At 35.0% G+C, this 17,145-nt stretch overlaps 1 protein-coding gene across 1 annotated transcript in view; it reads right to left on the bottom strand.

Annotated features, from left to right (window-relative positions):
- The window catches only part of LOC111511970 (microfibril-associated glycoprotein 4), a 38,437-nt gene that overhangs the window by 11,087 nt on the left and 10,205 nt on the right, over positions 1-17,145 (bottom strand). Inside the window, exons 3-5 of the mRNA XM_074186638.1 lie at positions 10,937-11,042; positions 3,617-3,723; positions 999-1,220 (exon numbers count right to left, since the gene is read on the bottom strand). Coding sequence (XP_074042739.1) covers positions 999-1,220; positions 3,617-3,723; positions 10,937-11,042 — 435 coding nt within the window. The remainder of the gene's footprint in view (positions 1-998; positions 1,221-3,616; positions 3,724-10,936; positions 11,043-17,145) is intronic.

Here is a 17,145-nt window from a genome sequence, read left to right as displayed (position 1 = left end):
TCACAAAATATATAATTTCCAAAACTACTCACAAACGTCAAATTTATTTCTAAAGCATTCTTGTGAAAAATGCAAAATATTCGTAATAACTTCAACATGCATCGATTATCAAATAATCGACTTGAAGTTTTCAAGTCCAAATATTTAGAAAACGGTTGCTTACAGCGACTAGTAACAAGGGTAGCTTATTCACGTAGATATGATAGAGGAATCGATTTTTTTACTGAAAAATGTGCTAGAAGTACGCCCAAAAAAGTTATGAATCTTTAAAAAACAAAAAAAACGTGTCGGTGGCGCCCCCTACGAGTTAGAGCAATAAGAACCTCAGGTTCGAATTCGACACCTCAAAAACATCCTATTACCAAGTTTCGTTCAATTAAGTTCAGTATCTCAAAAGTTATTTGAAAAAAACGAAAATAAAAATAAAACTTCAACATCCTGTGTCTTGGAAACGAATCGTTTCTGGACGTTTATTTATTCGAACTATTCATATTAGAATATTGTGAGGAATCACCTTCTGAAGTTTGTCAAAGTACTTTTGAATCACCCTGTATATTTACGTAAATTACACTATATAGATGGTCAATAGGTAATGAAACCACAGTAGGTAGTGAAGTGATGGCAATGAAACAGTAATTGAACTTTATATAAAAATGTAGAAGGCTTAGAATATCCATTTATCAGAAACGAGAATTTGTGTCGAACAAAATTAATACACTGGAGCAAAACGAAAAAAAAACTGCTGTTCATAGATTTCAAAGAAGACGATGTATTTTCGTTCCAAGAGAAATTTAAACCTATTCCATTTCTTCAACAAAAGTTAACTGATAGATAAAATAAATTTTATCGGAAACAGTGAATTGAAATGTAGGCAATCACTGGAGAGGAATGAAGGTTTGTCATTCCTTTATCAAATGATAAAGTTTTCAAATTGAATAGCGTCATAGTCTTCACAAAAATTTCTGTATAGTGTGTTGACTCTAACGACTCATACATACCTGTCGATAGATATATATTCTCAAGTCCCAGCCAGAACTCTCCTTTGAGGTTCCCGAATCCAAATTTATACTCTCGCCAGCCCAAAAAAAAGTCTTGAGAACCATCAAATCGCTTTTGTATATGCGTCCATCCACCACCCATCGTTTCCATGTCACATAAAACCATTATTGATTTTTTGGACATTTTTGGTTGAATTTCGTATATTCCAGAAACGTTGTTTCCTGAAAATAGTGAAAGTTTGCCAAAAACTCTTTCTCCACAAGTATTTGCTTCAGACGGTACAAAAACTTTATCTTCCCATGCAGTAAAAATAAAGAGTTGAATTCAAATAGTCCCATTCAAAATATTTCGCCTCTCCTATATACTCATAAAATATCCAGTGGTCCAACGAAAAGTATGCACCTTGCTTTTCTCCTTTTTTTGTAACTTAACGCAAAAATGCTCGAACAGGTCAATTTTGCTTTTGAGGAGGACACATTTAAGATGTATTTTTCTACCTGTGCCTTCAACCCCCTAGCGATGGTGAGTGACAACCTTAAAATTTCAAATGGAAAGTGGGGTCGAGAGATATATCATTTGAAAGGGCACAAAATTCTCTTTCCAATGATACCTGATTTGTTGTATTTACTTGAATAGTTATAAAAAAAGCAAGAACATTTACTCGATATTTTTGGTGTTAATGAAAATGGGGAAAAAACGGCATTTTTATCACTACTACATTCCTCGATTCCTCTCGTGCGTTTTTTGGTTCAATTAACAACAGCAAATAATTGTACAAAAAGAATTTAGGCAAACGTTCATTGATTCAGTTCGGTTGCTTTTGAAATTATTTCAACTTCACTGTAAAAATGGTTTATTCCATTTCTGAACGAGTTGAAATTGTTAAACTTCATTATCAATATAATAGTTGTGCTAGACTTACTGCTCGTCTCTTCAATAACGGTCATCCCGGGAAATGATTCGTACGTTGCCAAGTTAGTCCAAAAGTTTGTTGATACCGGATCTGTCTGTAATATGAAACACCAGCCACGGAAACCGATCAGAAATGAAGCAGTGGAAATCGCTGTTTTGGGACACGTTGAATTGGATTATACTCAAAGTACCCGTGAGCTTGCTGCAGCCTCAGGTGTCTCCCGTTCGTCCATAATACGGATATTAAAAGCCTATAAATTTCATCCGTACAAAATTAAATTGGTACAGGAACTCAATGAAGGTGATCCTGATAGAAGGTTGCAATTTTGTGAACAACTGAGCCAGCTACTAATTGATGATCCGCACCTATCATTCAACACGTGCTTTTCCGATGAGAGTACATGTTTTTTGAATGGAGCTGTGAATAGGCACAATTGCCGTTACTGGGATGACAGTAACCCACACTCATTCCGAGAGGTCAATACCCAGTACCCTCAAAAAATCAATGTCTTGTGTGGCATATTAGGTAGTCATATCGTAGGACTACTTTTTATTCCTAGGAATTTAACTGGTGAGGTCTACCTGAACATGCTTGAAGATACAATTTATCCTCTCATAACAGAAATAATTGAAAATGACCTGAATCATAATGATGATCGGCTTCATTTCCAGCAAGATGGAGCACCTCCTCACTATGTTGCTCCGGTAAGAGAGTTTTTAGATGATCGGATTACTGGACGGCGGATTGGAAGGAGAGTCCCCATCGAATGGCCTGCCAGGTCACCTGATTTATCGCCTTTGGACTTTTTCCTTTGAAGACACTTGAAAAATAAATGTTTTGCTACGCAGCCCGACTCCATAGAAGATCTTCGCCAACGAATTACAGCAGAGTGCAGAAGTATAACACCTGATATGCTACAGAATGTTAGGAATAGATTTGAACAAAATCTGTATTATTGTATGGAAGCAAATGGGTCACATTTTCAGCACTTGCTGAAGTAGGATTCTACTAAGTCAATTACACATTTCAAAGTACTGGGTTCTAGTTGTTTTTCTTCATAATACCTACATGTTTGAGTGAAATACAACAAATTAGGTATCATTGGAAAGAGAATTTTGTGCCCTTTCAAACGATATATCACTTGACCCCACTTTTCATTTAAAATTTTAGGGTTGCTACTCACCCTCGCTAGGGGGTTGAAGGCACAGGTAGAAAAATACATCTAAAATGTGTCCCCTTCAAAAGCAAAATTGACCTGTCTGAGCATTTTTGCGTTAAGTTACAAAAAAAGGAGAAGAGCAAGGTGCATACTTTTCGTTGGACCACTCTGTATATGTGTGGTGTTGATCAATTTTTCTACCAAGCAAAATTCTAATGTAGATCTATGAAAATCACTTCTGTTGGTAATTCAAAACCATGATTTCTTCACTATGAGTTGAAAGCACAACCCTTAGACGGATGTTACACGCTCACTTTGGCAACAGTTCAGTCTATGATCTTGACCACGAATGAAATGATGACAAACTGAGTGATCCAAGAGCGACCATGTGAAAAGTTTTCTTATTCATTTCTTTTGAAGATTTCTCCATTTTTTCGTATAGAGATTGAGAAGTAGAAAGTCAAAACATTTCTTTTCCAGAAATTTAAATTATTCCATAATTCTATACAGTGTTCGTACTATACTATGTCAGATATCAGTCTTACCATTCATTTGTATCTCCTTACAGCTCTTTGGAAGTGGTTTTTCCATGACATGTTGATAACAAAAAGGAGATTTATCAACTCCTACTAAAAATTTGCAATTCGGTGACCTAGAATGAACAATAATGTATTGAAGAAAAATAAATGAAAACTTGAGAGGTGTACATCCAAGCTTCATTTGAGGTTAGAAAATCGAATAAATGTGGTAAAGTTGAAAAAATGGAAATAAAAATACAAAAATTTAACCTCTTTTCCGCCTTTTAATTCTACCTCTGCCCAGTGATATATTAATTAAGATATTCAAGCCATCTTTGACATTTCTACAGCCCATGAGTTCAACATGAATCCTAATGAATCGGCAATTATGCTGTTTGGACTCAGGAGGAACAGAAAACTCACCTAATCCACTTTTCAAGTCCGCACTAAAAATTAAATACCTATCTTCGTGACCAAGATGAATCTTTATCTAGAACTTCGCTTCCGTAAACACATCAGCTATCTAAAACGAACTTCTTACAACGTCCTCAGGCAGCTGTATATCACTCAACACTGGAACTCATTTCAGTGTCGAGTGAATGTATCTGAGCCGCGCAAAGTTTGGCATTGCAGATCAGTTGGATGGAAGTATCTTCAAAACCATTTCCAAAATTTCCTCTGGCTAGATGTTTCTTCCAGCTCTAAAGATCTATCAACTAGTGCTTCTGTAGTTACGGAAGTTATTCTATCATCCATAGATGCACATATTCCTTCATCAATAAAACTACCTCATAACGGCAAATCTTGATTCAACAAAAATTGCGAGAAAGCTGTCGCCTCCAAAAATCTCGGCTACCGGCAGTGGCGCAAAAACTCCAGTGCCAAAAACCGAACTAGGTTTGTTAATGCTCGCAATAGCTGCAAACTCAGGATAGATAAAAGCAAAGAACTCTACAATCACAGAATCAGAGATGAACTGCTTGTCAATACTAACGGGTCTAGATCCTTCTGGTCGGTAGCTGAAGCTGTTGATCGAAACGTTACAAAATCCTCAATTCCACGACTGAAGAAAGTGCATAGTTCAATTGCAACAACAGTTATAGAGAAAGCAAATCTACTAGTTGAAGAATTTACGTCCCACTCCACAGGCACCACCAACTATTTCCACACTAGAATCCACAATGTAGGAAATAACTTTTCGACAGCGTTTAGCCCGTCTAGAAGTGCTCGTCATCTTACTTTAAGCTTGCCCAAATGAACTAGCATCGGTATTTTGCAAACTTTTCAACCTGTTTCAAGAGAAAGGGGTTTTTCCTTCTCGGAAGGAAATTATTCAAACTGCGTCCATTTATCAACAAACTTGTGAAAAATTTCAATAATATTCCGATGACCGAAAAGCTTTGTGTTGATGAACAGATGATTCCTTTCAAAGGTAGACATTGTTTGAAGCAATATATGAAGGCTAAGCCCAGAAAGTGGGGATATAAAGCATTTGTCTTGTGTGGTTTTGATATGGTGTTGTGTACAACTGGGAATTATATGCTGGCAAAGAAGAACTTGATCAAACACTAGTAGATGTGGGTGTAAGTGGTAATGTAGTAATGCGATTGGCAAAAATAATCCCCAGAAACATGTACCATACATTATATTATGATAATTGGTTCAATAGTGTCAAGCTTCAAGTAGAATTATTCAAATTGGGAATCCCAAGTTTGGGAACTGTTCGCTATAATCGTTTGGCAGGTTGTTCATTTTCTTCTGATAAAGATATGAAGAAGAAAGGAAGGGGAACTATGGAAGAAAAAAGAGCATGCATAGATGGAGTTGATCTAAGGGCCATAAAATGGTATGATAATAAGCCAGTTCATTTACTGAGTAGCTTTGTTGGCATTCATCCCACTAAAGAAGTGAAGAGATGGGATGAAAAGACCAACTCCAAAATTGATGTTTTGTGCCCACAAGCTGTCTGCATCTACAATCAATTCATGGGAGGAGTTGACTTGGTTGATTCCCTCATTGCTCTCTATAGAACTTCAATTCGGAGTAAAAAATGGTACCACAAAATATATTTTCACCTCATGTATCTTTGCGTAGTGAACGCTTGGCTTTTTATATCGAGGAGATTGCAAAATATGCAATATATCTCAAAAAGAACAGATGTCATTACTTCAATTCAAGATTGATCTAGCCAGTACTCTTTGCTCCAGTGGAGCACAAGTTGATTCGAAAAAACGAGGAAGACCAAATTCATTTATTGTTGAGAAAGAAATAGATAATAAAAACAAAAGAGAAAAAGTAGCTACAATGCCAACGGAAGATACTCGCAAGGATCAAATTGGTCATTGGCCAACTTTTACTAAAAAAAGGGAAAGATGTAAATATCCACACTGTAACGGGTCACCTAAAATGTATTCTGTAAAGTGTAATGTACATTTATGTATAACACCTAACTCGAACTGTTTCATGCTATTCCATACCCATTAACCCCCCACAAACTTGTAAGGGGGGTGAAAACTTTTTTGTATACTCAGAACTTCAAGAAATTAATCTTTTAATAAAAAAAATTAGTTTCGAATTTTTTCTTTCATTGAAAAATAACGGCCGGTAGAGGGTTAAGATCATCTCAATCCAATTTTTCACATCCACATTTGCCACTACACCCCTTTGTACAATTACAAAAGATTGTGTTCAGTAGATTTTCGGGTGCTGGTGGCAATGAAGGTGTTATTGGTTGTAATATATTATTTTTCAACTCTCCACTGTTCTGGATCAATTTCTTTTACTGGCCAGATTTGTATTTGATAATAGACTCGATGAATACTCTGTTGAGCTGCTGAAGAAGTGGGTGGTAATAATTGAAATTACACAGCTGTGCTTCATCTTGTTAGTTCAGCAAAGCTGCAGTATCTGTAACTGTCAATTGAATATTCTGATTTTGGTGCACCGTACATTGCTAGTAGAAAATGTATTCCAGCATTGACAAGGGCATCTCGAGCGCAATTTCCTTGTTGGAATATTTCTGCAAAATTGTGTAAATCGGGTGTTTTTTCAAACATTTTCATGACTTTAATTTTTCCTGTCCCAAAAAGTGTTGAAGTTGTGTCACATCCGGTTATATCATGTAGAAACAGAATATTTGTCTTGCAGTGTGGATACTTGTTTAGGCTTTCAGTCTGGTATACTTTTGTTTCTCAACATTGTTTTCCTGGTTTCTTAAAAAAAATGGATGTAGGTTGATCAAGTATTTGTGTCCGTGCTATGGGAAGTACCAATAGATCTATGTTTTCGCAAACGATAATTGAAGTATTATTTATTGATTTTTCAATTGCTGTTTCAACTATCAAGACATCAGCATTATTTCATGATTGTCTTATAGAAATACCAACTTTTTTGAAATTCTCAATGAGCATTCAACTAATTTTGTTTTATTAAATCGAATAGATAAATTTTTTTCTTGACTGATAAAAACTTCCATCGAATCATTGGAGTTCACTTCACAAAATGTAGAAACGGCTGCGGTTCGTCTTAGTCGTTCTATCGTTTTGATATTTTTACTGGTTTCGGAGTAACCATCAAAAATGACAACAGTGTTTTGACTAGTGGAGGACATTCGTATTATATATATATATATATATATATATATATATATATATATATATATATATATATATATATATATATATATATATATATATATATATATATAGTAGTCATTTGTATTATATATAGGGCTTTTCATGATGAGTGTTAATTAGCCGTTACTGACAAACTATTCAACGGATCAACCTGAAAATTTTACAGTATGCATAAATCGATATGACCTACACGCCTAAAATATTTCAGACGGAGCGGCGTTGTTGCTTCTACTATGAAGTAGCGGTTTCTTTGATTTTTCAAATGGAACACCCCGTATATAATATCATATTATGATTCATTATCTCTTTGTCAACAAATTCATACACTATTTCCCTATACCTATCTATTACCGTTTAGAATATATAAATTGATTTCGATATTTTTTTTTACTAAACATGAACTTTTATAAATGCTGATAATCTTGAACTCTCTTGCACTAAAACGATCAAATTTGAAATGGAGTGGAGTGATACTATGAGGATCTTCATTCCGAGTCATATTTTCATTTGCCTCATACAGGGTCTTCAAAAAATGCAGATACTTTGATAAACTGTTTCAAACGGAAACTGACGTGGTTCTCTTGCTCGTTTTTTTGAATTCATCACTCATTTTGGATATTCAACATTTTTTTTATACTTAGTAATATTTCTTTTTGGTCCAGTTTTTTAACTGTCTCAGATCAGTCAATTCGAAATTGGTATGTACCTACCTTAGAAAAAGTTACAATTTGTATACACTGAGGTATTGGTCTCTAACGTACAACAGTACACATTAATATTTTTTAATAGTGTGCTTTGGAAAAATGAATAAACCAATTATATAACGTCAGACTTTCGTTGGTGGTTTTGACTGACTGTGATAGCTACCAATTATGATAGAATAATGTCAAGATTAGGTTATAGTAATGGAGATTTCTTGAATTTATTAATAATTTATGGTGAGTGCAATAGAATTGCAAGTAGAACATGCCGAGTATTTCATGAAAGATATCCACAACTTCCGAAGCCGAATAATAATGTGATAAATCGACTACTAAAAAACTGTAGGGTGAAAGGAACCTTCCGTCCAAAAATCATTCGTAAGAAGACTAAAGTGGATGATGATGACAATGGTATAACAGTTTTCGGATACTTTCATGCATTTCCAAATGCTTCTCTGCACGAGGCTGAAAGGGAGATAGGTATACCCTACGTGACAATTTGTCGAATTCTCAATAAGCATAAATGGCATCCCTATAAGTTCTACTGTGTCCAACATTTGAAAGAGACTGATTTCCTCGTAGAGTGGAATTCTTTGAATGGTTACTTGTCAAGACTCAACAGGATGAACATTTCCTTGACAATATCATATGGACAGATGAGGCCAAGTTCACAAAAAATTGAGTTTTCAATAGACACAAGAGTCATTATTGGGCGCCAGAAAATCCGCATGTTGTCCCCCAAAGGGGTTTTCAAGAAAGATGGCAATTCAATGTATTTTGTGCCATAAAGAATGAGTCAATTTTTTATATCGAGTTTTATGATGATAATTTGAATGCATCAAAATATGAAGATTTACTGAGGAATGGAATTCAAATGATTTCAACTGATAGACCAGGAAGAGAACGTGTATGGTACCAAATGGATTGTGCTCCACTCCATAATTCTCATTCAGTCAGCGAATCTTTAACCGAAATATTCGAAGACAGATGGATTGGTAATAATGGACCTTTTTGTTGGCCTCCTAGAACACCAGATGACAATCCATTAGATTATTTCGTGTGGGGTTTCATTAAAAATATGGTTTACTCTACTCCAATAACAACAATGGAAGATATGAAATCGAGAGTTACAACTGCTTTCAATAGTTTGACTCCAGACTTGATCAGAAGCGCAACACATGACAATCTTTTGAAGAGATTACATGTTTGTTTAAGTAGAGGTGGAGATGTGTTTGAACATATTCTGAAATACACTGACGATTAAACTAACTCATTAATTTATGGGTTTATTATTTTCAGTTCGTGTTTCAGCGTTAATAAAACTATTGTTTGAAGAGAAGTTTCATTGAGGAGTATTTTAACAATAATCTTTTCATTGTATTATCTGTGACTAATTGAGAAACATCAAACGAAAACGGTTCAAAATAGAAATAGTATTATCTGAACAAAGTTAATCTAAAATGGGATGTAGAGCTCAAAAATGTTGAAATATACAGTGTGTTCCATTCGAAAAAATTGAGTTCCACTCATTTTGTCATGAGATCAAAGTATCTGCATTTTTTGAAGACCCTGTATGAGGCAAATGGAAATATGACTCGGAGTGAAGATCCTTATAGTATCACCCCACTCCATTTCAAATTTGATCGTTTTAGTGCAAGAGAGTTCAAGATTATCAGCATTTATAAAAGTTCATGTTTGTTAAAAAAAAATATCGAAATTAATTTATATTTTCTAAACGGTAATAGATAGGTATAGGGAAATAGTATATGAATTTGTTGACAAAGTGATAATGGATCATAATATGACATTATATACGGGGTGTTCCATTTGAAAAATCAAAGAAGCCGCTACTTTATAGTAGAAGCGACAACGCCGCTTCGTCTGAAATATTTTAGGCGTGTAGGTCATATTGATTTATGCATACTGTGGAATTTTCAGGTTGATCCGTTAAATAATTTGCCAGAAACGGCTAATTAACGCTCATCATGAAAAGCTCTGTATATATATTAGATTTTACTAAGTTCCAAAACCGCTATAATATAAGTATATTTGTCACAAAACGCCTGAGTAGGAGTTAGGAGTTCCAAGAAAACTTGAATACATTAACAAAAAGCAATACAGTCGACGCCTTATATGTATACGGTAAACAATACCCTATGTGAGTGCATTCTACTCGCTTTCTCAGCGCTCTAGTCCGAAAACGGTTGACTTTACAGAAAAATAGAGAAATAATTTTTTGTAGATAATCGTATGAGGAATAACTTTTATAATGACCTTCATTGACCTCCGAGCCATAGGTAAGGAGATATTCGCGAAAAACTGAATTTCGTAACCTTTTGACCCTTATAACTTTTTCAACCGACACGATATCAGTGTCGATTTTCCACATCTTCATTATAACGCCATAATGAAGGTGAATACCAAAATTGAGCTCAGTAGGAATTCTTCCGCAGATTGAGGTTTAAAAAACCTAAAATGACCGGATTGTTTCGTTTTGTCTTCAAAAAAAACGTAGGAAAAGTTGTGAGGCGAGGAGATGGGAGTATATTGAAGTTTCAATGTTTCTATAATTATTAATCAGCTGGTCTTACATTGTTCATACAACCGAACCCGCTGAACAAAAATTGTCAAGACACAAATCGTGATTTGACTATATTTTCAATGTTAAGAAATGTATAAGGTTGTAGCACAGAAATGGCATAGGATGGTTATTCATGAATAATTCCTAATAATAAACAAAAGTGTAGTTTTTCAAATTTCAAAGATTGCGGAGGTTTTGAAAACCCATGGAGTCGTACATATTTTTTTATGTTTCGTCAAGGCTTAGACCAGACATTTCAAAACACCAAAATTATGCACTACTTTTCGAGAGCTGATATCATTTTCATAAATTACCTTTGTATACCACATCAAACTTTGAATTTCACAATTTTGGAAAGTTTTCCTGATGTCAGTGATCAACATCTGAGTTTGACTCAATTAACTTATACTTCGACATAATCAGTACTCACCTTTGCGAAAACATTAAATTCTCTAGTTTCTCTAGTAATGAATCATCATCATTTCGCAATCTGCTGTCGACTGGGCATTTATTTCCCTGTTCCGAGATAGGAAGCTCTGTTGAATATAATAATTTGTATATATTCACTCTCTTAATATTTTTTACAGTGAAACTACATGTACACATATAGAAATCAACAGTGAACAAAACAAATACATCTCACAAGGTAAAATTATCTGCCTCTGTGTATTAAATGAGATTTATGCATCAAGTTAAATACTAAGATATAAATTCAAAATAGCTACATTTGAACTGATTATAAATAAATAAAACCAATCAATATATTGGAATATTGGACATATTTGAACAGAATATAAATAATTAAGAATAAACCAATGTAATAAATGGATACTATGTATGGATATAACTTTGTACTGTATACCTGTGACAGAATGTGAATAAAATAATGTATTGAAATAAGTTACTTCTTTGCATGATCTACACATCCATGTATAGCGTTACTTATTTTCAAATTGATTACTTCCTTCCTTTCTTTGGAAGATTCTCTCATCCATTTTTTTTGTATCAGATGGAGTAGTAGAAAGTCAAAAACTTTCTTTCCCAAAAGTTTTAGAGATTATTTATAAAAATATAAGTTTGAACTGGACACTTTTGAACGAAATATACTTAAATGAATGAAAACAAATAATGTATAGGGATCCATGACAGAAGTAAACCATTGTGAAATAAAGTAGAATTATAAAATGAAGATTATTTTAATCATAATAGTTCCAGACTGAAAACAAATCAATACACAATATGTGTCTACAATCGAGGAAGTACGTATATAAATTTATATATTTTTATGTACCTCTGCTCGTGTTATATCCTTAACAAATAATTTGATATTTGTCATAAATTTTTTGAGACTTGATTCGCATCTCAAATTTTCAGGAAGAGAACTGTAGAGTTTTGGTCCCAAATACCGGTGGCTTTTCTGTCCAACCTATTTGAGCATAAATGGTATGACGATACTATGATTCAGACGTGTAGTATATTTATGGGAATAGATAATTTTTTTATGTTGTACAACAGCAATATTTATGGAATTTAGCTTTCTGGAATCAAATATTCCAGATTCTGAATGAAGTAGACCGCTAGGGTAGTCGTAAGCTTTCCATAGGATACATCTGATGAATTTTTTCTACATAACCCCAACCAATTATTTGTTTGAAGGTGATTGACAATGTTTCATGATGGATTTCACTAGTTCGGACTTCCATTGTCTACTATATAAAATGATTTGAAATCCCTGAAACAACTAAAAAAGAAGAATTGAAAATGAATAGCTGAAAATAACAATTATATTAACCAGAATAAACCTGAAATGAAATAATAGTGAAATGAAATACAAGTAAAAATAAAACAATTGGATAAATAAAAATAAAGAAATGAAAAAATTAAATTTAAATAAAAAGTGGAGACATTCCAAGTCACGTTAGTTCACGACGTTTCGATTGTTAGTATCTACAATCGTCTTCTGGACTGATTTCTCTGAGAGATGACTATTTATAGGTCGTTCGAGTACTTTCACTTTTCCCCGCTTTCCATTTTCCGCTTCACTGGTTCCGTGGGAGATGACCGTTTTGGCGGGAGTTGGCCATTTTTCGCTTGATGCTGGGTTTCCATATGTTGCGTATTTCTACGCTGGCTTGGCTGAATACGTTGTTGGACAACATGTATGCGGCTTCTTTGAATTTTCTCCTAAACCAATGTTCCTCTCTGTGCAAGATCTCAGCTTGTGACCACTCGATGTTGTATTGATGGGTCCAAGCATGGTCTGCTATTCCTGATATACTGGTTTCCCCTCGCTGTGTGTGTTTTTTGTACTCGGCAATGCGAACATTCAATGGCCCCCTAGTTTCACCAATATAGGATTTTCCGCACGTTTTGAGCTCTGTTATACGAAGGAAGGTCACGAGAAGGAACTAGACATCATCAAAAATGATCTTCAACGGAATGGCCACTCCAAAGCAATGGTAGAAAAGACTTTGGCTAGAAGACAGCAGGAGCCTCGCAAGGAAGAGAAGCCGTCACAACCAGTGCTTGCACTTACCTACATCAGAGGATTATCGGAGAGGATAAGAAGAATTGGTTCCAAGTACAATATCAGAACCTGCTTCAGATCCGGTAACACTATCCGTAGCAGCCTCACGAAAACCAGGCCACCAAACGCGGACTGCGATTCCAAGAAATGAATTTATCGGATACCCTGTGAATGCGGAAAATCCTATATTGGTGAAACTAAGAGGCCATGTTGTCCAACAACGTATTCAGCCAAGCCAGCGTAGAAATACGCAACATATGGAAACCCATCATCAAGCGAAAAATGGCCAACTCCCGCCAAACGGTCATCTCCCACGGAACCAGTGAAGCGGAAAATTGAAAGCGGGGATAAGTGAAAGTACTCGAACGACCTATAAATAGTCATCTCTCGGAGGAATCAGTCCAGTCATCACCCGAAGACGATTGTAGATACTAACAATCGAAACGTCGTGAACTAACGTGACTTGGAATCTGTCCACTTTTTATTTTTATTTTCTTTTTTCATTTCTTCATTTTTATTCATTCAATTGTTCTATTTTTACTTGTATTTTATTTCACTTTTATTTCATTTCAGGTTTATTTTGGTTAATATAATTGTTTTTTCAGCTATTCATTTTCAATTCTTCTTTTTTTAGTTGTTTCAGGGATTTTAAATCATTTTATATAGTAGACAATGGAAGTCCGAACTAGTGAAATTCTCAACCAATTAAACCATATCTCAGATGAGGCTCTACTACACTCTTATGTAACATGATTTTCTGTTTTTGATTGAGAATGTTTGCTATCCGTTTGAACTTGTGAATTATGCAACGTAATTTTTCACCTATGCGGTCTATGTGCTGGTCCCATCTGAGATTGCTACCTAAAATTATTCCAATATACTTTATTTTCTTTGTGGGTTTGATGACTTTCGTATTGGAGATATTGATGGTATATTCTATTAGAGTTGTCATAACTACTAAATGGTGAGTAATGGGTTTTCTCAAAGTGGTCGAACCACAATTTAATTTGATGAAGGTCATGTTCTAATTTCTGTTTCGAATTGAACCAGTTTTTTTCTTCGTAAAACAACACAGTAACATCAGCAAAACTCAGAATGTTGAAGTTGATGTCTTGTAAAAAAGATTGTTCAAGTAAATATTGAATAGGATTGGTCCTAATCCCGTCCCCTGGGGCACACCACATGTAATAATTTCCTACCCACTTATATGATTTTCCACTTTTACCCTTTGCTCTCTGTGGTTAAGATAACTTTTGAAAAAATTATTCGCTATATCTGTAATTCCCACATTGATCGTCCAGAAGATTTAGTAAGATAGAGTGGTCGACGTTATCGAAAGCTCTGCTGAGATATATGAAAACAGCAATGGAAAGTTCCGATTCATCCAAACATGAACAAATTTGCTGGGTTAGTTTGTGCCGTGTTGTGATTCTGACAACACCTGGCTGGCTGAATACATTGTTGGACAACATGTATGCGGCTTCTTTGAATCTTATTCTAAAGCAGTGTTCCTCAATGTGCATGATCTCAGCTTGGGACCACTTGATGTTATGTTGGTGAGTCCAAACATACTCTGCTATTTCTGGTTTCCCTTGGCCGTGTGCGTTTCTTGTGCTCGGCAATGCGAACTAACTTTCAATGGCCTCTTAGTTTCACCGGTATCCGAAATATGCAATTCCAGGAATCGCAGTCCGCGTTCGGTTGCCCGATTTCCGTGAGGCTGCTACAGATAGTGTTTCCGGATCTGAAGCAGGTTCTGATGTACTTGGACCCAATTCTTCTTATCCTTTCCGATAATCATCTGATGTAGAAAAGTGCAAGCACTGGTTGTGACGGCTTCTCTTCCTTCTAAGGCTCCTTCATTCGAATTATAGAGCCCAAAAATAGGGTCTGATAGTGTCTTGATGACTTCTCGTTCAGTCGATTGATGGTGGTTGGATTCATGGTTCAGGTACTGTCCCGTTTTAGTGGGTTTTCGGTATACAGATGTTTACCACTTCCTTCTCCATTGTGGAAGTGATGGAAGGTCTCACGCTGTTGATGTGTTTCAGGAAGGCGCCTAGTTCAGTATTCTCATGGTTCCATATTATGAAGGTGTCGTCAACATATCTCAGAGTTTCAAACAACTTCATATATACAGTGTCACCATTAAAGTGCGCACCATATGGGAAACTTTTTTTTCGAAAAGTTTCAATGAAGTTTAATTTCGGCACTTGTTTGTGCTTTGAATTTAACTCAAAATGATGCGGCCTACTGCGACCCACTGACGTTCAGTGTTTGTCAAATTCAACTTTTTCTTTGAAAAAAATTGAAAAAGTGCATTTCTAGATCGAATTTAACAAAAAGGTTACTTGAAAAAGTTGTGTCTACGGCAATTTTATATCCACACGCCAAATTTTATGCAACTAGGATAAAGTTGACGTTTTACTTATTTTTGACAGATATCCCCTTTATTTTAAAAAACAAGTTCGGTTAATTGTCATCAATTCATGTATACATAACAAACTCATCATGAAGTGTAACTTCTCTGATACATTTCCACTTATACGGACATTTTTAGAGAGAAATTAAAAATTTGCTATAAAAATTTTAACATGACTGGTGCAAAGTTTCAATCACTTGGCTATTTTCTTAAACAAACCTTTGATTTCGAAAAAGCAGAGGCAACTAAAAAAAAATGCAAATAATTTCGATAGAACTATTGTTATTATTGTAAATTTTAAACAACAAAAATATTATAGAAAATACAAATGGGTACAAAAATTACTCATTGATCTGAATAAGGTTGTCAAACACTTATAGCCTACATTTCAGTATGTCGTCCTCCACGTTCAATACAAATTATGGTCCTTCTACTGACATCTGTAACTGCATTTTTAATAAATCGGGGATTTATATTTGCACAGCACTCGCGAATAGTATTTTCCAGATGTTGTATGTCAGTGAATGGTCTACTTTGGTACACTTTTTGTTTCAGGTAACCCCACAAGAAAAAGTCTAAAGGCGTCAAGTTGGGTGATCTAGGTGGCCAATAATGTTCCCAGTTACGTCCAGTAACTTCGCCTCTGAACATTTGTTGGAGGGACTGTTTTACAGTAACCGTGTGATGTATTGGTGCGCCATCAAGCTGATACCATAGGTCGTATTTAATATTCAAAGGCATATTATCTAAAAGGTTGGGATAACCGACGGATGATAAATTTTCCCTAAAGAAAAATGGCCCAACTATTTGGTCGTTAAGTATCCCACACCATACATTAGTTTTAAAGGAATACTGATCACCACATTCAACTGTGAAATTGGGATTTTTTTGGGCACACCATCGGCAATTTTGAGAACTTACCGTTCCATTTGAAAAGAACGTTGCCTCATCTGTCCATAAAATTTTATACGGAAACTTTATATTTTCTTCTCTCTCTCCTTGAAACCAGAATGAAAACCCCAAACGGACATCAAAATCTCGTTGTTTCGATGTGTTAATAAAATTTGGCTTGTGAGGCCAAAATGCATTCTTCAATTAAACTTTTCTAACACTTTCTCTCTTGTAATCGGTATTTTTTATGATATCGGTTATGCTCGTTTGCCCGTGTTCAATAACTTCCAAACGAATGTCAAGTTGGGCCTCCTCATCATATTTACTTGGAGTGGGCTTTTTCTTAAATTGATTTGCTACGGATCCTGTTTCTCTGAATTTCGACATTATCCTTGACACAGTAGTATGTTGAACATTTTTTCCTGGATGCCGTTCATTAAAAATGTTAGCTATTTGCCGGTATGGTGTATTCTCACCGCATATTAAAACTATTTCTATTCTTTCCTGAAGAGACAACATTATTGCAACAATAACTGGTAAAAATTTGACAAGTAAATCAATAACTTGACACTACCATAGCATGCATTTTGTTTGCCAAGACCTGATTGAAAATTTTATTCAACGTGATTAAGCATCCTTACCGCCCTAGTTGGTGTTAATAAATAATCTGTAAATACTGAATATTGAAATTTTATTATAATTTCAATTCTAGTAATACAATTAATACTTATTGTAGTTTTTGAGTTGTGTCTGCTTTTTCAAAATTGAAGGTACTGACGTTTGTTTAAGAAAATAGCCA

This window comes from Leptinotarsa decemlineata, unplaced genomic scaffold (assembly GCF_025532065.1).
Source record: "Leptinotarsa decemlineata unplaced genomic scaffold, Ldec_3_MD MMD2_P_RNA_scaffold_4, whole genome shotgun sequence".
Lineage (NCBI taxonomy): Eukaryota > Metazoa > Arthropoda > Insecta > Coleoptera > Chrysomelidae > Leptinotarsa > Leptinotarsa decemlineata.
This window is presented reverse-complemented; position numbering and strand designations above follow the sequence as displayed.